Below are 22,506 nucleotides of genomic sequence, written 5' to 3' on the forward strand. Positions count from 1 at the left end.
CAATAATATTTGCCCGTCGTATGAGTTGCAGTTCATTGTGGAATAATAATTAATAATTTCTGATTGCCTTCTTGAAAGAGGTGTCTTTGTCTTGATGAATACATAGTTGTGGGTTTTGTTAGCGTATTCAAAATTCCAAAGCAAAAAATGGGTTAAAAGTCGATCTGTTATCAGTTATCTCATTCCGTGTGGATTGCTACCAACCTGATTTTATATGAATTTAATTGTCAGAAAGACATTTTTTAATTCAGACGAACACTTTAAGACCTTATAATTTTTATACTCTTGCAACAAAGTTGCTAAAGAGAGTATTATAGTTTTGTTCACATAACGGTTGTTTGTAACATCGAAAACTAAACGAGTTAGATATAGGGTTAAGTATACCAAAGTGATCAGGGTGAAGAGTGGAATTCAAATCCGAATGTCTGTCTGTCCGTCCGTCCGTCTGTGCAAGCTGTAACTTGAGTCAAAATTAAGATATCTTGATAAAACTTGGCACACTTATTTCTTGGCACCATAGGAAGGTTGGTTGAGCAATGAGCAAAATCGGACCACTGCCACGACCACAAAATGGCGAAAACCGAAAACACATAAACCATAACTAAGCCATAAATAAAGCTATGAGAAGGATCGCACTATGAGGGGGCATATTTGAAATTTTTTTGGGAAAGTGGGCGTGGCCCCGCCCCAAATAGCTTTTTTGTATATATCTCGGAAACCAATAGAGCTATATAAACCAAACTTTCTGCAGTCGTTTTTTTAGCCACTTCTTAATACAGTCCAAAAATGAAAGAAATCGGATAATAACCACGCCCACCTCCCATACAAAGGTTAGGTTGAAACTTACTAAAAGTGGGTTAACTCACTAACGAAAAACGTCAGAAACACTAAATATCACATATGAAATGGCAGATGGAAGCTGCATTCAGATTTTTTTACAAAATAGAAAATGGGCGTGGCGTCGCCCACTTATGGGTCAAAAACCATATCTCAGGAACTACTCGACCGATTTCAATGAAACTTGATTTGTAATAGTTTCCTTACATCCAAATGATATGTTATGAAACTAGGCCAAATAGCTTTACAACCACGCCTACTTCCTATATACCAGAACTTTGAAGACGATCTGAATCGTTTACTTTACAATATATAAAGTAAGCACTAGTGAAGATAAAGAACTAGCACAAATACTATGTTTATAGTATGGCAGCCCCATTTTAAAAATCGCCGAAATCGGACCATAGGTTTTTAAGGCCCCATATATCGAACACGAGGACCTCGGTGCTTCTAACCTAATATTATGGTTTCCAACTTTCAATGGACTTTATACAATATACATGACGTATATGTGGGTCAAATTGTGTATTATATAATATAAATAAAGTTAAATAAATAAATTGCGAGAGTATAAAATGTTCGGTTACACCCGAACTTAGCCCTTCCTTATCTGTTTTTATTAAATTTTTTTAATTTAAAAAATTGTCGAATTTTTTCGATTACTTTTTATAATTTTCGAAAATTATCGATTTTTTTATAAAATAAATTTTTTAAAAAATTTCATATTTAAAAAAAATAAAATTTAAAAAATATAGCTTTAATTCAGGCAAAATGAACATCAAAAAAAATTTTTTGCAAAAAACTAAAATAACCTTCATCACTAAAACAGTCAAAATTTAAAATTTAAAATTTTTAAATTACATTTTGTCAATATTCATTATTGTCTTGCAAATTAGAGTGAACATAACCACTAAAAGCTTAACTAAGCTCCACATAAATGCTGACAATTCCACTTTTACTTTCAACGACAGACTCTTTTCAAGCGCCACCTCCAGCAAGCAGTGAGATCAGTTGAGCGCACGAAATGAAGACTCACTTTCACTCAACACCGCTCATTTTCCGACAGCCGCTGAGGTTTGCGAGAAATGCAAGATAAATCAAAGTAACCGACGCGAATTTTGCAAATAACTGTACTCTTATTCAAAATGTAGAAATGTCACTGGCGCTCAATGAGGTGCAACAGCAATGGAGGGAAGATCCACAGCTAGTGCCTAGGCGCTACTCAACGCACAGCTCAGTGCAAGGCAGCTCAGCTCATTTCACCCAAAATGTGTGCGCTTACGGCGAAAAACTATGACGATCAACGTTCAACGCCTCGAACCATGCACAATCACAGTTGGACCGAGCACGGGCTCAGTGGTTAACGGCTTGTGGCACGTAATTCGTGGTTACAGTTTTTTCTTCTCCACTTGTCTATTGTGTGTACATTTGAGGATTTGCATTTGTTGAAGCTCAGCTCAGCTCAGCTTAGTTCAGCCCAGCGCTCAGGCTGCAAAGCTATAAAAGCGCACCACAGGCGGACGGACGCCACCAGTTGAACGCGAACGGGCATTTGGAGACAATCGTTATTATTGAATGGCAGTAAACAACAATAGCAAACATAATAGTAGCTGCTGAAGAGGAAGTGCCTGCCTGCCTGCCTGCCTGACTTGTGGATTAACTAAATAGTAGATAAATAGTGTTTGTGAATGCTGAATGTGCAAGTAAGCATAGTGAACGACTAAGTGTGCAGACATTAAGACATACATACATATGTGGATGGCATGAAGAGGGTGGAAAGCGCTAATTAAGTGGCATATGTACCTATATACATACATACATACGAGTACAGTAAAATATATATTTAAATACAAGTGCTTGTGCCCGAACCGATTCTACATACGATTTATGCAATATTATACAATATTAACGTGCGCATATTCATTTGTATGTGTACTAATTAATTGTGCACTATTTAATGGCCAAAGGACTTAATTAATCGTTGTCTGTGAAAGATTTGAACACACAACCGCATGTGAAAAGTGTAGCCAGACACAGCGCTACATAAACGTTTAAAAGCATATTAAGCAAAAATATAGAAATATCACAAAAAAATATAATAAGTCTACAAATTATTTGAAAAAAAAAATAAGTAAAGTAAAATAAAGTGTACGTCAGCATGTCACTCGAAGTTTTAAAGGATCACGTTCTGATTTCGCCCGGTACTGTTTTCTACTTTCTGCTGCTTCCCACCTTTCTGCTATGGCTAACTTATTGGCGTCTATCGCGACGTCATCTCTACAAGTTGGCCGATCGTTTGCCGGGACCTAAAGGATTGCCCATTATTGGACATTTGTTGGACGTATTCGGGCCGGCATCATGTAAGTGTTTATAAAGAATAATGTAATTATGTTATATAACGTAAAGTAATCAAAATGAAGAGAAAAATGTATAACGATTACATATTAATTACACTTTAATTACTTTACGATCAACTTATTTATCTGTTAAGTAGCTTATGAATATATCGATATCGATAATATAATTAAGAAATATAAAAGAAAGTATCAAAATTATCAGTAAAATTGATAACAATTACCTGTTAATTACATATCAATTACTTTACGATCAACTTATTTATCCGTTAAATATTTTATGAAAGTCTTATATCTGTAATCATTACATTATTCACGACATAATTACTAGAAAATACCGCTAGATTACATCTATATTGTAATGAAATACTTTTTAATTACAATGGCCAATACAATTGGATCTAAATTAATATCTATCGACATTATTAATAAATACATAGAAATGAGACAGAAATTGTAACTCTTTTGATTACGATTACATACCAATTACTTTATGAACAACTAAATTATCCCTTAAATATCTTATGAATGTTATATTGAGAAATTTTACATTATTTTCGACATAATTACTTGAAATTACGGCTGGATTACATTTATATTGTAATTAAATACTTGCTAATTAAATTATTTATTTTCCGAAATTAATACTAAATTCATAGAAATGAGACTGAAATTTTAACTCTTTTGATTACGATCACATATTAATTACATTGTGATTCACTTACTTATCGTAAAGTAAATTATGAAGGGTTTTATGAATGACGATTACATTTTAATTACTTGAAGATTCAGTTATTTATCCTAAACTAAATTATGAACGCCCTCAATTACTTAACAGTACTTTATTCTTTTTGTTTAATTACTACTAAAATACCGCGGAATTAAATAATTTGATTTGGAAAATTTATGAATTACAATTGGCTTTAAATTGGATAGGTATAAACTAGTTAAACTAAATTTTATTAATAGATATCAGAAAACACAATCAAAACTCTGGTCTTATTGATTACGATTACTTATTAATTACTTTGCGAACTCTTATAAAGGGAAATTAATAATAAATGTCCTCAGATTACACGTAGATTTAATAAAAATACAATCTTATTTATTAACAATTATAAAAAATGTATTATTTTTTACTTTCTGGTCCTCTAAAGTTAATTAAATGTTAAATTACTTATCAGTACATAACGTATAATTATTAAGATTCACTTGATAATAAAAAAATAAATTTCAAGTTTAATAAATAATGCAATGACTTGTTAATAAAACGTAATTAGTAATTGTAATGTTAATTTTAATATTCATTTTAATTACTCTATCCTTTCATTACAAAATTTTAATTCTTTTTCAACCACAATTCTATTGTAATTCAGAGAATAACAAAAAATAGCTTTCAATACTTTTTGATTACCCTATAATATACCGTAAAAAATTATAATTATTCATAGCTACATTTTTTTTAAGATTTAATTAATTTAATCATGTAATGATTATAATTACTTTTTAATGACAAACATTTCAATTACAATTAATTTTATTGTTTTAACTACTTTGAATAACTTTACAGATTTATCTTTATGAGACATATTTTCTTAATTTCGCAATGATAATTACCTTTAACATTACATTTAAATAATAATTACATTTTGATTACAATTTTTTTTGTTTTTGATTATTCTGTGTATGATTGCAGTATTAATAGTATTTCAGTATTTAGTGAAAAATATTAGACTATTATTACGTTGTAATGGAAGAGTAATTACTAGTATACAAAATTCTAAAAAATTAGTAGAATTTTTAAAAAAATTTTAACAAATACTAAAAGTAGAATATGTAATTAGTGACTAAAATTTTAGAAAAAATTTAGATTTCGAATATTTTCGCTGTAGTTATAAAAATATTTGAATCCTCTTAGTAAAATGCACTGTAAATTTGCCAAATATAATTCAAAATGTATTACTGTTATAAATCTTTTTAAGTGTGTGACATTTTTAATGGCTCATATTCTCATGTAATCTTTTTCTGCTTTCCTCTCTCTTTTACAACTGATCTACAGCGGTATTTAAGACGGTCATACGCAAAAGTTCCGAATTTGAAAATATCGCCAAAATGTGGATCGGTCCACAGCTGGTCGTTTTCATTTACGATCCACGTGACGTGGAAATTTTGCTAAGCAGCCAGATTTACATAGACAAATCATCGGAGTACAAGTTCTTCAAGCCATGGCTCGGTGAAGGATTGCTCATTAGTACAGGTAAGGAAATAAATGAGGAGTGATATGGCATAAAGTTGCCATAGTGTCAATGTATTTATAATATTTTTTACTATTTTGACCCACTAAAAAATTTAAAAATAATTCTGAAAATTTTTTCAAATATTTTATTTTTCCAAAATGCACTTTCGCACACGCTGCAAACGCTTATGCGTAAGCAATTTCATCTTTCACAATGTAATGCAGGTGGTTCACCTCAAGCTGAAGATTTCTTCAAAATTTCTCTAAATAGATTTACGCGTTTTCGGCGCCGCGTAAATCATTCAAACAATTATTTTGTGTGCCAAAATATTTTTTAATTTTTTTATTAGAATTTTTTTTTTAATTTTTGCTGGCGTTATTGTTGTTGGTATGCAAAATTTTAATGCTCTGTTTTTACGCTCGTTATGGTTTTGCAGCTAAATAAACAAATTAAAAGTCAAATTATGAATACTTAGCGAATTTGTGTGTGTGACGTTGCGTCGGCGGGGCTGGCGCTGGCGGCCATTCGGACAACATAATAACCTAATAAATAAGCCGAAGCGGCAACAAATTAAAAACGCAGCGCAACGCTACATGAGGAAATGGGGAAAGTAGTGTGTGCGCAAATGCTAAAAACGACACACACACACACACACACATAAATATATATATATACACATATGCCTTTGTCTATGTGTGTATGCGTTTGCTTCTATTCATAAAAATCCCAATACATGCATAAGAATAACGGTAAATTTGTATTAGTATATATGTGCATGTGCTGATAATTCATACGTAAATAGTAAATTTGTGCGATTCACACACACACACACACATGCACATGCAGGCATTTTAGAGAGCTTTGTTGAAAAAAAACGCTGCAATGGCAATCACTAAATACTAAAATATGCGTGGGTTGCCCGCGTTTTTATGAATTATACACTTATATGCAAGTGTGTGTGTGTGTATGTGTTTGTATCAGCCGAGATTATTTATTCTAATAAGCATACACATATTCCGTTGCATATGCCATGAGTTACACACACACATGCGCACAAGTTTTTCATGAATAAACAAAATTTATCAACGAGATCTCAAGTGGCATATATGTATGTACATATGTAAGCATGTGCGAGTGAAGGGTGTATCAATAAGGTCAATCCACATGACTTGTTACAAAAGCGTGGAGCTGAGCAGTTCAAGAAAGTCATTGAAATCCAGAAAAGATTGTCGATATGCTGACCGACCGTCAATCAATCTCCTGATCCTAAAATCCGACCATAAAACTAGATCCTGTCGTATCCGGATACCGAATTAATTTTTTCTCGCTGTCAGAAGAAATATATCTAAAATTATTTGTATTGACTGCATTGTTGGTTTCTTAAAGTTATATATTAGATCTACACCGCGTTTTTTGTCAATTTAATTTTTTTTTGTATAAAAACGGTTACAAATGTCGATGAGCCTCAGCCGCACTTTTCTTGGAATTAAAAAAGAAAAGCCAAATTTCCCGCAAATGTCGAGAATTCGGCTCAAAAAGTGACATTTTCAGTTGAGAATAAGTTTGGGATGCAAACAGATCTCTACAAATATTTAGTTGGGTTAATGTTGACACAAATGTCCAAGAATAGAGACAGCTGTTGGAAAACGGCGGAAGCAAAGTTGTAGACCTAATAACAAAGTTCGTCGCGTCCCGAGCTTGTAAGCCAGTTGTTCTTATTGATCTTCGATCCTCTATGTAAACGGATCGGTCCACTATACAGAACAGAATGATCTCTTCAACGTTAAGCTCGTGAAATTGCAACCCAAGTATGAAGTTATCCGAGAAACAGTGGCCAAATGGCTCTACAGAATGTACTAACATGAACCAATCCAGTTCCAAAAGAGTCCATCTCACTAAAGATATGAAATTATGGTAAAATATGGTTTTATGTATCCAAAATTGAAGAAATCAACTGCCGACAAGAGACCATAGATAAAAATAAATACCGCTATTCGCATCTAAGAACTTCGAATATCGAAGACGTTGGACGAACTTGTTAACGAAAATCTCGAAAACTGGTTAAAACAGTGAGTGATCACTGCCTGGAATTCTCCTTTAATCTCAATATAAAGTCCTCACTTCTGTAGTAAACATAATAAATATAGTAGATTAAACATAGATGAAATAGAATAGATGAATTGATAAGGGGGTCGGAAGCAAGTCTGGAAGCTCGAGCTCAAAAAACCGCCGTGAGTTCACTGTTCATTTCATGTATGATATACAATGTGAACTTCCTTTCCAATTTCCACGAGGGATCCGAACTAGTAATGAATTCGATAAATGTTCCCAACGGAATATAATAACGACACTCCCCTTATGAAAACACTCTCTAGTTGTTCTTCTATTTGCTAAGAATTCACAATTCCTCTTATGAAAAAACTGTCTTAATTCTAAATCACAATTTGTCCAACATGAATTCAGTACAGTTATTTCTGCTACTAAACAGCCAAAAGATAGAGATAGAGACTCCACAAAGTGGTAGTCTCACTTATAATCTGATCAAAACAAGCAAATGTGTCGTTATTTCAGAGGAGATCAGGAAGGTCAAGCTCGTTATTTAATATGTTCATTGCGGTCTTTTGAAACATAAGTTTTATATATGTACCTATATGAAAAATAAATAAATAAAAACGAAAAACATCATTTTAATATCATTCTATCTTCTAATCTAATACAACAGGTGCAAAATGGCGCGCTCATCGCAAGCTGATCGCTCCAACATTTCATTTGAATGTGCTGAAGAGTTTCATTGATCTATTTAACGAGAATTCACAGCTCGTGGTGCGTAAATTGCGTGCTGAGGGGGCGAAAACATTTGATTGTCACGATTATATGAGCGAGGCGACAGTGGAGATCTTACTTGGTGAGTATACTGATATACTTAAATATTTATGTGTATGTATTAGAAGTAGCTTAATATTAAATTATGGGCCACACACTCTAAGCGAGTTAACTAGTTCTAAACTAGTTTCAATAAGGTTCTTAAAATGTTGCTATTTTAAGTACAGATCCCATTAGAATTAAATAAGAATACATTTCGGAAGAAGCTTTCAATAATGCTACGATACTTCCTTGTAGCTTAAAAAGTTCCATGTAGCTTAAAAAGTAAAAAGTTAGCAGAGAAAGCTTTGCAAGTCAGTGAAAGCTTTAGAGCATGTTCGAAAAGTCCAAAAATGTCGCCAGTTTGATGAAATCAAGGAGTAGGGTATTGAATAGTTAGCATAGAAAGCTTAGTTAATTATAGAAAGCTTTGCAAGTCAGTGAAAGCTTTTATAGCAAGTTCGAAAAATCTTAAAATATTACCAGTTCGATGAAACCTAGGAGTATAGTAGTATTTAGTTAGAAAAGAAGGCTTTGCAAGTCCGTGAAAGCTTTTCGAAAACAAGTTCGAAAAACCTAAAAGTCAGTGAAAGCTTTTATTTCAAGTTCGAAAAACCTAAATATAGTGCCAGTCCGATAAAATCAAAGAGTAGAGTAGTAGTTAGCAGAGAAAGCTTTGCGAGTCAGTGAAAGCTTTTCGAGAACAAGTTCGAAAAACCTAAAAATGCTACCGGTTCGATGAATCAAGAAATTCTCGACCATAAAATAAATAGGTGTAATCAAGTTCGGAAGCCCATTTACTCTAAATAACTTTAAAGGTATGAAACGAATTAATTAGGAAAAAATGTTGACTTTCGACGTCATGTTAATTTTTGACATTGGCTTTGCTCACCACCTTCTTGAAAGCTCTCTGCACTTTCTGTGCATTTTCGGTCTAGTTACCGCCGATATGCATCAGACCCTTTGCTTATCGATCTCACTCACAATTAATGCAATACATTTCCTGATATTTCCCTCCGCCCATCTTACATCGCATTCAAAACTCTGTCAATCAAACTATATTCCCACACTTTTCACATGTGCTTTCAGACAGTCTAATAGAACAGCAGTTTTAATAAGTTTCTATTCACATTCAAATATATTTAGTGCATTATTAAGTGACTGGACTCATTCATAAGTGGCGCGGTTGTGGTAAAAATAGCTCATTGTAAAGGAAAGCCTTTCAAATCATATTTATTAGCGCACAGACCCGTAGTCACATGAATGAGCTGTCGGTGTGATTAGTTAACTTATTTTGATGGAAATTTCACTTCGACAAGTACACTAGTTAGCCGCTGTCATGTGACAAAGCATGCAATATTGCAAGCAATTGTTGAGGTCTATTTTTGAAACCACTCGAAGGAATTGCAATACACTTTTAATTGAGAAATCATGCTAGAAGTGTGAGTGATTAAATACTGAAACTGTGATGAGCTGAGTGGTATTAGAAGGAAAAGTTCCTTATCCTCGAGTTTCGTAAACTTTTCAATAAGACTTCAGAATTATTCCTACTAACTAAAGTGCTTAACTCTCTCATTTTGTATTAGAAGAATTCTGTCACTGATCTCAAATTGTATTTAACCTCAAAGTAAAACGTTTCAAACTGTGTTAAAAAACAACAACAGCAAATTTGCGTAAAATTTTACAACTTTTCTGCTTACATAACCTCAAAAGTAACCCTGCTGACTTAAGCAATGGGTCTACTATTATTGAATCATTCAATTGTCCATTATTGCCTTATATAAAATTATTACAAACGTCCAAACCAGTAAAAAAAATGGCAATTAAAAAAATATGTTAATGACATTGCAATTATTCAATGGATGACAAAATTTATTTACGAGCGCACGCAGTTTGTAAGCCGTTGGAAATTGCGCTCGTAAGCCTTCGCACAAGCGAAAATTGTCAAATTGCCAATGCAACACTGACACCGACATATGCAGCGCGAAATTGGCTGTAGGCGGTTATTTGCTGCTGACGTGAGTTCAAGCAGTTTTTCCCCACCAACTACTGTTCATATTTGGTTTGAATTTGGTGGAAGAGGGATATAAAGTATACAGTTAAACTTCCATAACTCGAACGTCTATAACTCGAAGTTCTCTATAACTCGATGCCTTGAATTGGCATTAGAAGTCAAATTTCATACAAATTACCTTCCGATTATGGTGATTCGAGTTATGGCGGTTCCACTGTATTTTGCAATCTTTAATATTATATGTAGAAAATTATTGTAAAAAAATTGTTGATACCGAAAATTCGGGACTCAGTTCTCGGGATCCCGAAAATCTCATTTTATCATTAAACCTTCAAAGAACCCCTGGAAAGCGAATAAACAAGGAAATATATTATTTTTCGATATTTAAAATCGGATCAAATAGCTATACTAAGAACTGAACGGGTCTGTTGAATTAAGAGATTTTACACTAATTTTTCAAACCACTACATATAGAGAAGCTTGGTACCTTTCATTTGTGAAAGAGAGCTATAAAGTAATAAGAAATATTAGTAGTAAGAAAATTCAAAAAATCGATAATACCGAAAATTCGGGATCACTTTTCCTTTTATCAATAAAGTTTCAAGGTAACCCTATAAAGCGTAGAAACATGGAAATGTATTCTTTGTCGTTATCTAAAATCGAGTCCAACCTCTATATTACGCACTCCTGTTGAATTCAGAGTTTTGACCCTAATTTACCAAAGTACTATAGAGAAGTCTGGTAGATATCTGAGTGATATGAATATGATATGCATGTTGATTTTTTAATATTGGGAATAAGAAGATTTATAAAATGAATTATTAATCCCGAAAATTCGGCATCCCGAAATTTATCATTTTAGTTATTTTTTAGTACTTTCGAGAAATCCCTAGAAAGGGATGTTTCTCATAGAAATATATTATTTGACGATATTTAAAATCGGGTCCAACACATTTATTCCGCACTGGTAGACTTCTGTGGAATATAGCCAGTTCCAACTGCTAAAATAATCCCATTTCTATGTGGAAAAGATATATAAAGTGCAGGTTGTAAGAAAATTATTCAAAAAATTTCATTAATCCCGAAAATTCAAGATCACTTTTCGGGATCCCGAAATTTTCCTCTTACCATTAAGGCAGTTGTCTGCTTTCCAGGCTTCAAAAAATCGATTTTTTTCTACAAAAAATCTACTTTACGGGCTTCAAAAAATCGCTTTTTTTGTTTTGTTTTAAATCTCTTCCAAAACTATCCAAGAATATGTCTTTAAAATTCCAGAGGGCAATTCGACATATTATCGAAGCCAGAGCAGTTTTAGTGGCCGAGCGTCTAGCAGGTGCAGTTTGAACCGTAAACTTTAAAGCGCGTTTTCTCGAGTTTTCATTTTCACAAGTGTTAGAAAACGGTGCCGGCGATAGCAAAAAGATTATATGGCCGATCGAAAAAAACCAAAGTGATCTAGCTTCAGTATTAAATTATATTCTATTTGAGCCAAAAAAGTTAGACGAAAGTATTATTTAAACTACTTGTTTTGCAACTTAAAGTCAATTTTTTTTCTTAAAAAAGTGATTTTTTTTTTCAAACTTCGAAAAAATTTGGAATTTTATAACTTCTTCGGTATGTCATTGGTTCATAAAGAAAAGAAACTTATAAAAATTAAAAAAAAAAATTTGTTTCGACATGCAGATGCATCGGCATCGATTTACAAGTGCAGACACCAGAAAAATACTTACAACTTTGAAAAAATTTCAATATTTTTTAATAATAAATATTGTTTTTTAAGCCTTAAATATATCGTCTTAAAATTCCGTTTACTGCAATCATTTCCTCCCCTTTCAAAAAAAATTGCTATAAAAACGTTTTTTTCGCCTTCTAAAGCAGACTACTGCCTCAAACCTTCAAGGAACTTTATAAAACGAAAAAACGTTGATATATATTATTTGTCGGTATATAACACCGAGTCCAACCGCTATATTCCGACGAGTTTTGACTTAAATTTTCCAAACTGCTAAAATAAATTAATTTCGGTCCACCTGATAATTGAATATCTTCTTTTTCAATATTTAAAAAAAAGCAGAAATTTATAAATTTTAATACAAATGAAACTAAAATCACTCAACTGTATGCCACCTCCATTTTAATATCGACTTTTGCTACTGAAAACTGTCTTTTTGTACGAGGTATTGAAGTAAAAGCAATGAACTCTATTGTGGCTTACAGTGTCTTCACAGTGCTGTATTCCGCCACGTGCGTATTCCCAATTGAGCTAGCACAAGTTGAATGGCCCCAACTAACCTCACGTTATGCGTGAACATTTCCATTTCTACGCTTCCTTAAACACCTAGCACTACGTGTATGACACACCTAAAGCGCTCATCAAAATGCAAGAGTAGTACTTAGCCCTTGATTGCTAATAGAAATTCTGCACATAAATCTAAAGAAGAAAATTCTGCCAACGCCAAAGAAATTTATCCTTGGCGCGTACGACAGCAGTTATCAGTTAGCAGTTGGAAAAATAGATATGCCTTGGAAGCCCTCCTTACAGAAGCTAAATTCTGATTTTTAGCGGGAATTACGGCAGTCAGCAATGACAAATTTGATTGACAGCACTCAAGTGCCGATCATACCGCGCTCAAGCTTAGCTGGAGGCAACAAAAAAGATGACATAAATATGGATTACATAGCTACAATGTAAAATACAAATCTACGCTGCTGGCTTTGACGTCGTGTGGCCTATCGTCGACAGCGCGGTAGTCAAATGAAAAGAGAAAATAGCACAAAGAAAAACTGTTGGTTATAGTAGGAAAGAAACCAAAACTGGTTGGTATGCAGGCTGCATTTGGCATGAAAGCGTATCTTATGGGCGTCTACATGTTGCATGCGTGCCGGCCGCTTGCAGGAAAAAACTCAGACATTAGCACAAATGCGGCGGCGCAAAATCATGTAGTATTATGTAATGGAGTTATATTATGCCCACACATTCGGTTTTCTGTTTTACTTTTTTCCTACTTTTATTTGCATTTTCTTTGTGCGTTAAATGAACAATTAGAGGTGTTGAGCTTCTTACTTGGACTAATGTATCTTCTTTTTTCATAAGCGCATAAGACACAATTTTTTTGGCAAACATATTTTTATAGTAACTTTTTCTATAAAAAGATGATCGCCATGCATCATCAAAGTCGAGGTACATATGGTGCTACAGAAAGATAAACTACATTTTTGACTAATTTACGTAGATCGTGCTAAGTTTCGAAATTTAAAAAAAAAAATAGTTTAGTTATATACAGTATAATCAGGTAAACTTGCTGCAAGCTTTAAGCTTTCAAATATTTTTAAACTTGCAATAAGCTTTACCATTTCGAGCTTTAAGCTTCCAACAAATTGAAGCTTTCCACAGGTTTTAAGCTATTGATAAGTTTAGGCTTTCAACTTTTTTTAGGCTTCCATCGACTTTTAAGCTTCCAACAGTTTTAAGCTTTCAAAAGTGTTCAAGCTTTCCAAAACTTTAAGCTTCAACAAGAATCAAGCTTTAAGCTTTCAGATATTTCAAAACAAATTCAAGCTTCAAACAATTTTAAGCTTTCAGCAGGATTCACGCTTTCAACAATTTCAGCAAGCTTTACCCTTCAAAAAAGATTTAAGCTTCCACCAATTTAAGGATTTAATCAGTTTCAAGTTTTCAGCAGAATTCAAGGTTTCAACAACGGTGTTAACAGTTTTAACCTTTGAAAAGGATTCAAGTTTCCAACAAGTTTAAGATTTCAGAAATCAAGCTTTAAGCTTCCAGCAGCTTTTAGTATAAAAAAATAAAGTTTTCAACAAACTTTAAGCTTTAAAAAGAATTCGAGCTTTTAAAAAGCTTTAAGATTTCATGCAACTTACGCTCAGAGCTTTCAAAACAGCTATTTAAAGAAAGTTAACATGATTTCCATCCGATTTACGCAAATATCTGTACTAGAAGTACTTTAAGAGAATGGACGATAACAAATTTAATCTCCACAGAGTTTTTCCTCTCTTCAGAACTTAAAAAAAATGCCCGAAAAGAAAGAAATCTATCGACAATGAAGAAGTCATTGCCAAGATCGTTTCTAGAGGAATATACTGGGTCAAAATATGCTAGATGGCTCTAAAATACTTAAGGAAATTGCCGAAGACTGTAGTGTGTAACATCAAAACAGCTTAGATCACATCCAATGAAGCTAAAAGTGAAAATTAATTGCTTTACAACTTAGTCCGTACACTTTTTTGACACACCGTAAGGAAAGCGAGAGTAATAGCGCGGTAATTCGCTCAATATTAAGTAAATCAAAATAATAGCAAATTCACACGCCAACATTGATTACAAGATTACAAAAAATGCATGTAACAATTCGCTTTAGTTACCCACTTTTTCGATTTCATATTTCCAAACACACACAACCACACTTTCGAACGTTTTTGTTCAACTTGCACTTTGAGGAACAAAAAATTGCGAATTTTCTTCGGCATTGTGTTTCGTTCAAACGCTGACCGGTTGTTACGAGCATGAGTGCAGTAGGTCGGCGCAACCGCCAATTTGATAACTTGGCGCACAGGCAAACCGCCAACTGGCCACACCGCATGCATTGCTAAGCCTACAACAACGGTTTAACTTGCCGTAGCTTTGCAGCGCATGGCATAGCATGGTAAGGCATGGCGAGGCGTCGCATTGTATTATTTCCCATTATTATTTGCTTTGGCTTTCATTTGGGCGTTTGCAGCGTCGCAAGACGAACACCTGACGGTCGCTGTGTTAATTGAAGCATACAGAGGGTATAAATTTGCAGCTCCTTCCCGTCGATCCCGCAACACGCGATCATACCGCGCTGCTGTTATATAAGTTGTGGCAGTTGCTGCAGTCTTTGCGGCGCTTGGTTTTGCTTTTACCAGTAATTTCTTCGGACTTTTCTTCGATGGAATTGAATAATCGGCGATGCAGATAGTTTAATGACCGGTTTCTTACACACATGATCGAGCTGGCTTATACATATGTATGTACATATGTAGATATGTTATTATTTGCTTCTTTTTTGGCAAAATTTTCCATGTTAGGCATGTCTGTCCGTCTGCTGTATTTGTTGTAATTAAAAATTTAAACTGATTGACGCAAGCTTTGTTATTGGACCTTTTGTTGACGCAAGCTTTATGAGGGCTGCTGCGGTGAATTATGAATTTTTTACACAAATATAACGGTATATAGTATGTACATTGCATATGTGGTCAGCTTTTACAGATAGGATCTTACCCGGATGTTAGGTTAGGTTATATTGAAGATACCGTAGATAGCTGAGAGAGTAAGTAATAACGGAGTTAAGTAACAAAGTGAATTGATCCATTTGCGCTAGAGCACTGGACACACTGACTTTGAGTGAGCTCGCAAAACACTGGACAACAACCAGACCCGAACAGTAGCGTGGTTTTTCTCCGGTGGACCGGAAACGGTCCTTACAGCTGTTGTCGCTTAGGAAGGCGCTTTATAAAATCAGAATGGTCTTGGCGAGCCGTCAGGTGTATTTGGGTGTCACAAAGGACAGTCGAAGCTGTCTAAGTGAGACTCTCTGGAGTTACGAAGATCTATTCCTTGGCCCAACCTAACCAAACAAAGGGAATCATCAGAATCAGACATGCAGGGACTCTTTCCAGTTGTTAGTTCTCACGAAAATAAACGTTGTAAGGAACTTTAACAACTTAAAAAGGTTTTCTGTTTGACCTTCTGTTTAGATCATAGAGACCCCAGGTCTTTAGATGCCAAAAGATCCTGGAAACTTACAAAATTAAAAACGATGCTCGGTACTCACTATTATCTTACACTTTTTTCTTCTCCAAATCATTGCAGAGACCGCAATGGGTGTTTCCAAGAAAACCCAGGACAAATCGGGCTATGAATACGCTTTGGCCGTAATGAAAATGTGCGACATACTACATTTACGCTCACGTAGTATACTGCTACGTAATGAATTCATCTTCACGCTCTCTAAATATTATCACGAACAGGGTAAACTGCTGAGTATCATACATGGACTCACGACAAAAGTGATCAAATACAAGAAAGCCGCATTTGCCAATGGCACACGCGGTTCACTGGCACAACAAGAAGTGGTCGCTAAAAAGATTACGCCGCCACCAACACCAAAAACAGCAGTAAAAGAAGCAAGCTTAAAAGAAACATCCGTTGAGGGTTTGTCATTTGGCCAATCGGAGGGTTTAAAGGATGATCTAGATGTCGAAGAGAATGATGTGGGTGAGAAAAAGCGTTTGGCCTTTCTCGATCTGCTGTTAGAGAGCGCACAAAATGGTGCTTTACTCACCGATACCGAGATAAAAGAACAGGTCGACACGATTATGTTTGAGGGACACGATACCACCGCCGCCGGCTCATCTTTCTTTCTCTCATTGATGGGCATCCACCAGGGCATACAGGATAGAGTAATTGCCGAGTTGGATGAAATATTCGGTGACTCAGAACGGCCAGCCACATTTCAAGATACTTTAGAAATGAAATATATGGAACGTTGTTTGATGGAAACGTTCCGCATGTACCCGCCGGTGCCGTTGATAGCACGTGAACTACGGGAAGACTTAAAATTGGCATCCGGCCCATATGTTATACCGCGTGGTGCCACCGTTACAGTGGCTACCGTTAAATTGCATCGCAATCCAAAAGTCTATGAGAATCCAAATATATTTAATCCTGACAATTTTTTGCCTGAACGTCAAGCCAATAGACATTACTATGCTTTTGTGCCGTTCTCAGCGGGTCCGCGGAGTTGTGTTGGTAAGTGGAAAAAACACATATTTGTTTTAACTGATTTTCTACAGCTTCCTTTATTCTTGCAGGTCGTAAATACGCCATGCTTAAACTGAAGATACTACTATCTACCATTCTACGAAACTATCGCGTCTATTCAGATTTGAGTGAGTCCGATTTTAAGCTACAAGCCGATATCATATTGAAACGTGAGGAGGGCTTCCGTGTACGCTTGCAGCCGAGACAACCCAAGCCGAAGTCAATATAAAAGACTCAACCGTCTAATAATTTTATAATTATACTAGGTTTTGGATTCACATACATTCAAATATATATACATATATTTTTCACATACTTGACGTTAAATGTTCTTTTTTGTGAGAAAATAAATAAAATCGCATTTATTTAGACAGGAAAAGTTACACGTTTATGCTGTACTTGGTGAGCTTGTCGGTAATATAGAGAATATCACTTTGAATTGTCTATAATCAAGAAATGTCTATAATATTGAAAACTGATTCCATAATCTCCAAAAGAATTACCAATCCACACAACCTTTTTTTGAAATTTTTGACATTACCTAGGTGGCAACACCTTAAATGTCAGCAGTGTCAGCTGTTTATAATGTAAAACGAACAAACCTGCTTGCTGAGGATGTGGGAGCAAAAACAAAATACAAATTATATTCTAAAATATATTAAAACTTAAATTAAAATACATACAACGGAAACATATTTGCAGTGAAATGTGATATTCATTTGGAATTTTAACAGAAGAAATACGAATCCACACATATTCTTCATGTTAGTCGTAAAAACAAGAAACCTTCGTACGAAGGTGTAGATGAACTACTATACAACAAATTTAGTTTAGGTTTTACAATTATACTTAATTAAATCAAAATCATATTTAATATTAAATGGGTATAGTGCACTTGATGAATTACGCAGAATACGAAAATGCAACTTCAGTATAAACTATATCTTAAGCCGGTTAAGTATTCATACAAAAAAGAATGTTTCTAATAATTCCGTATTTTCAGAGTGATTTGATTAACTACTACTTCTCTGGAGTGCAAATTTACTATCAATTACGGATGCAATTAGCGGTACACCGAGCTATATGATATATTTATTCATGATATTCGATTATGTGTAACTAAAATGAGCCGCCGGCAGTCACTCACTTCAGTGAAATTTCTCATTGTTGTAACAAGTTTCTTCAGCGGGCGCAGTGAATAAATTTTTGCCAGACGCACAAAATGCAAATAATTTGTTTAGGAAAATATAATATACATATCAAGCATTAATCAATGTATCCACTAACATTCATTGCGGACTATTTCAAGTGTATGGCCGTAACCAATAAAGATAATCAAAAATAATAATAATAAAATGTTTAATCTATCTCAACAAAGCGGTGTTCAAACAATTGGAACAGGACTAAAACCATTATTGAAAGTTATTCAGTGAGTAAATAGATATTTTTGTTTTAAATATTCGCAAATGTTATGAAAATGTTTAGATCTTTAGGTCTGTCAATCCGCTTACTTTGTATAACCACAGCTGGTAGAACGCTTATACATATATGTACATATACAGGTATGTATGTATGTATCGAAAATAATCTAATTAGAATTATTAACAAGTTTTATACATACCTATATATGCTTAATAACTATGTTGTATAATAAAATTAACAATGAAATAAGTAGAGTTATATGAGCTGTGAAATTGGAAGGAAGGACAATCGTATATTTTACCTGCGGAAAAACAAATAAAAATTAAAAATGTTTATATTTAGTATATATTTAGCATACCTTGATTCCCATAGTGAACATTGTGATATTCGGGCATCTATTGTATTCAGAAAAAAATATTTTCATATTCACACACAAGAGTACGTAAGTTTTCATTGTTTATCGATACTACTATTAGCATATATTGAAGACTACTTAGCAAACACAATATAAGGATAACTTTTCGAAATTTTATAATATATTTAAATGTTTTAAACAAGTAAATTTAAAACACGGAAATTTACAGAAGCCACCGCAACTTTAATTGCACCGAGAACTACAGAAGCCAACCGGAAGCGCGAAAATAAAGGAAACTGTCAAATATTACCGGCAAAATAAGGAAGTGAGAAAATGTAAATGAAAAAATTGATGACTTAAAGCAACGTCAAATCATTAGTGATGCCAATTTTACAAAAAGTAATTTTCACAATTTTAGCACAATAGAAAGTGGTATAAAGATAAATTGAACTATATTATATTATATTTCTTTGAAGTTTAAATTTTACTACACGAAAGTCGATTATTTGTTTAAATTTTGGTTGCAAGTTTTTGTATTTCCAAATTATTTTATTAGTAATAAAATACATGTGGCAATGCTGTAAATGTCAATTAAAGGATAATTCGAAATGCCGGTTAAATAGATGTAAAAGGAATCTGGTTGAAATAAAAGTGAAGCTATAGTGCTGTAGTTTTTTAAATGAAAAGTTCAGTTAACTATAATTTACGTTTGTGTTATAAGTGGATTTGTTGTAATTGGTGGATTGTGTGTAATTGTGTAAATTAGTGTGCGTTGTAATATTAAAATATCAAGGAGTTTCCTTAAAGGCAATTTTGTATGTGTTTTGAAGCAGAAAGGAAGTCCATATACATATGTATGTACTAAGTAAAGATATATCGGATGTTAAAACTTATCACATATAGTATTTTATAGAAGGTAAGATTTTATTCTAATCATATCATCGGCTCAGTTAACACACAAATAGATACATACAAAACGATGGTTGCAGTACATATCTACATACTTTTGTTTGTAATATTAGAAATAGTCCGGCCATTGAGAAACAAATGCTTATGGGAAAAGTTTATATTCATGTCTATTCATTTTTATTCAATTCTAGTCATTTATAGTTTTAAGTTATTGATCATGCTATCGTTAAAATATATAGTGTACATATTTTGTATAAAATTTTTTCAAACGATTTTTCAAAAATATATGCAAAAAACACACGTATATAATTAATATAATTAACAATTTTGCTATACATCTGCCTACTTCAAAAATCCCTCGCGTACATAAATTAATAACAATTATCTGGTAGCGCTATACACTATTAAACAATCTTCGAGAGAAGTAAATTGAGTATGCGCTGTAAAAATATTGATAGTGACTTGTGTTTTTGTGATCTTTAGAGTGGAACTGAAAACCCCAAAAAGGTACGTGAATTATTTGCAATCAATTTGTTTAGGATATTTAATGACATTCTTTTCAGTTAACTTCAACATGGATTTTTCCGATAAAGTAGTTATTGTCACCGGCGCAAGTTCTGGTATTGGTGCCGCGACCGCAGAACTCTTTGCAAAACTGCATGCAAAAGTGGTGCTCGTTGGACGCAATGAGACAAATCTCAAAACAACTGAAGCAGCATGCAAAGCCGCAAATGAGAAGGCGGAATTGTTAACCATCAAAGCCGATATAACAATTGATGCAGAACGCATAATCAATGAAACTATTGCGAAATTTGGCAAATTGGATATACTAGTGAATAATGCTGGCATATTAGCCTGTGGTAATATACTGGACATTGATGTAGAGCAATTTGATCAAATAATGAATACAAATCTACGTGCTGTATTTGTCTTAACCAAATTGGCGGCACCTTATCTGGTGCAGAGTCAAGGCAATATTGTGAATGTTTCCAGTTTGGCTGGTACACGTGCATTTCCAAATGGCTCGAGCTATTGTGTGTCTAAAGCGGGCTTAGACCAATTTACCAAGTGTATAGCACTAGATTTAGCGGCAAAAAATGTGCGCGTAAATTCCGTAAATCCCGGTTTGATTATTACCGACATACATCGCCGCGGTGGCATGTCGGAGGAAGCGTATGCCAAACATTTGGAACATGGCAAGCAGACACATGCTTTGGGGCGTGTTGGTAAACCCAACGAAGTAGCCGAATCCATTGCATTCTTGGCCAGTGATGCTGCTAGCTTCATTACTGGTGCTATACTGCCAATTGATGGTGGTAGACATGTCATGTGTCCGCGTTAAGATTAATTCAAGTTATATGGAATTATTACTTTGAACAAATACACTTTAAAAGGTTTAAATTAAACTATATTTTTTTAGATTACATAAATAAATAGCTGTTTAATTAAAATATAAGGTGCTTAAATGCTTTAGTATGTTTGTAAACATTTCATTAGCAATATCTTATCAAAAAATCTTTATAATTGTTTTCATAAAAAAAGCTCAGAATAACTGATATCGCTACATACAGACATTTATATTAAAAATACGAATAACTGATATCGCTACATACAGACATTTATATTAAAAATACGATTTATTTATAACCTAACCCGCCTAGCCAAATTCTTAGTTTAGTTTTCGCTTTCGATTTGAATTCAACAAAATGAGTTTAGCTGGCAAAGTTGTAATTGTGACCGGTGCAAGTACAGGTATTGGTGCTACAACAGCAGAGTATTTTGCCAAATTGGGTGCAAAAGTCGTTCTAGTCGGACGCAATGAAGCAAAGTTACGCTCGTCTGCAGCAGCCTGCCGACTAGCCAACAAGGATGCCGAACAACTGATTCTCATTGCTGATGTAACGGAGAAAGCTGAGTATATTATTGACAGCACAATTCAAAAATTCGGGCAATTGGATGTTTTAGTCAATAATGCTGGCATTTTTGAAACGGGCAACATACTGGACGTTGACGTAGATCAATTTGATAGAATTTTAAATACAAATTTGCGTTCGGTCTTCCTTTTAACAAAATACGCCGCACCACATCTGGTGAAGAGCCAAGGAAATATTGTGAATGTATCCAGTCTTGCTGGACTGCGTTCGTTTAAGGATGTGTCTGTCTATTGCGTCTCCAAAGCAGCACTTGATCAATTCACCAGATGCATTGCCTTAGATTTGGCATCGAAGAATGTGCGTGTGAATGCCGTAAATCCTGGTGCGGTAGCAACAGACATTGGAATACGTAACGGTATGACGGTAGAAGAATACGCAGCTCATTTGGAAAAATCCAAGGAGACTTATCCGCTAGGTCGCACTGGAGTGACAAACGAAGTGGCTGACGCCATCATTTTCTTAGCTAGTGACAGCTCCAGTTTTATAACGGGCGCAACTCTGCCCATCGACGGGGGCAAGCATGCCGTGTGTCCACGTTAATGAAGTGTGTAAAAAAATAAATAAATACCGTTTTAAATAAATGGTATTATTAATATTTGTTTATATAATCAAAAATTATTAATATATATGTACATGTATATTATATAAGCATTCGAAAATAATTTAAATAAAATATACATACATACATATATGTATATGTACGTTTGCGTTTTGAAGTCCCATTAAACACTTAATGACAGTATTATTCTCTCACATTAATTATCTTATCGAAAAAAATTA

The 22,506-nt window shown here is 34.1% G+C and overlaps 3 protein-coding genes across 3 annotated transcripts; all 3 read left to right on the plus strand.

The window, feature by feature from the left end:
* Positions 1-1,838: 1,838 nt before the first annotated feature.
* LOC105210012 (cytochrome P450 4g15) lies at positions 1,839-17,426 on the plus strand. The gene is made up of 5 exons (XM_054230560.1): positions 1,839-3,197; positions 5,251-5,448; positions 8,151-8,333; positions 16,156-17,094; positions 17,157-17,426. The coding sequence occupies exons 1-5, from the start codon at positions 2,996-2,998 to the stop codon at positions 17,333-17,335; spliced, it is 1,701 nt and encodes a 566-aa protein (XP_054086535.1). The 5' UTR covers positions 1,839-2,995; the 3' UTR covers positions 17,336-17,426.
* A 2,637-nt stretch (positions 17,427-20,063) lies between these two features.
* On the plus strand, positions 20,064-21,444 carry LOC105210009 (3-oxoacyl-[acyl-carrier-protein] reductase FabG). The gene is made up of 2 exons (XM_054230569.1): positions 20,064-20,299; positions 20,356-21,444. The coding sequence occupies exon 2, from the start codon at positions 20,367-20,369 to the stop codon at positions 21,132-21,134; it is 768 nt and encodes a 255-aa protein (XP_054086544.1). The 5' UTR covers positions 20,064-20,299; positions 20,356-20,366; the 3' UTR covers positions 21,135-21,444.
* Positions 21,442-22,421, plus strand: LOC105210011 (uncharacterized oxidoreductase TM_0325-like). Its single transcript, XM_011180721.3, has one exon. The coding sequence runs from the start codon at positions 21,499-21,501 to the stop codon at positions 22,264-22,266; it is 768 nt and encodes a 255-aa protein (XP_011179023.1). The 5' UTR covers positions 21,442-21,498; the 3' UTR covers positions 22,267-22,421.
* Positions 22,422-22,506: the final 85 nt, after the last annotated feature.

This window comes from Zeugodacus cucurbitae, chromosome 5 (genome assembly GCF_028554725.1).
Source record: "Zeugodacus cucurbitae isolate PBARC_wt_2022May chromosome 5, idZeuCucr1.2, whole genome shotgun sequence".
Lineage (NCBI taxonomy): Eukaryota > Metazoa > Arthropoda > Insecta > Diptera > Tephritidae > Zeugodacus > Zeugodacus cucurbitae.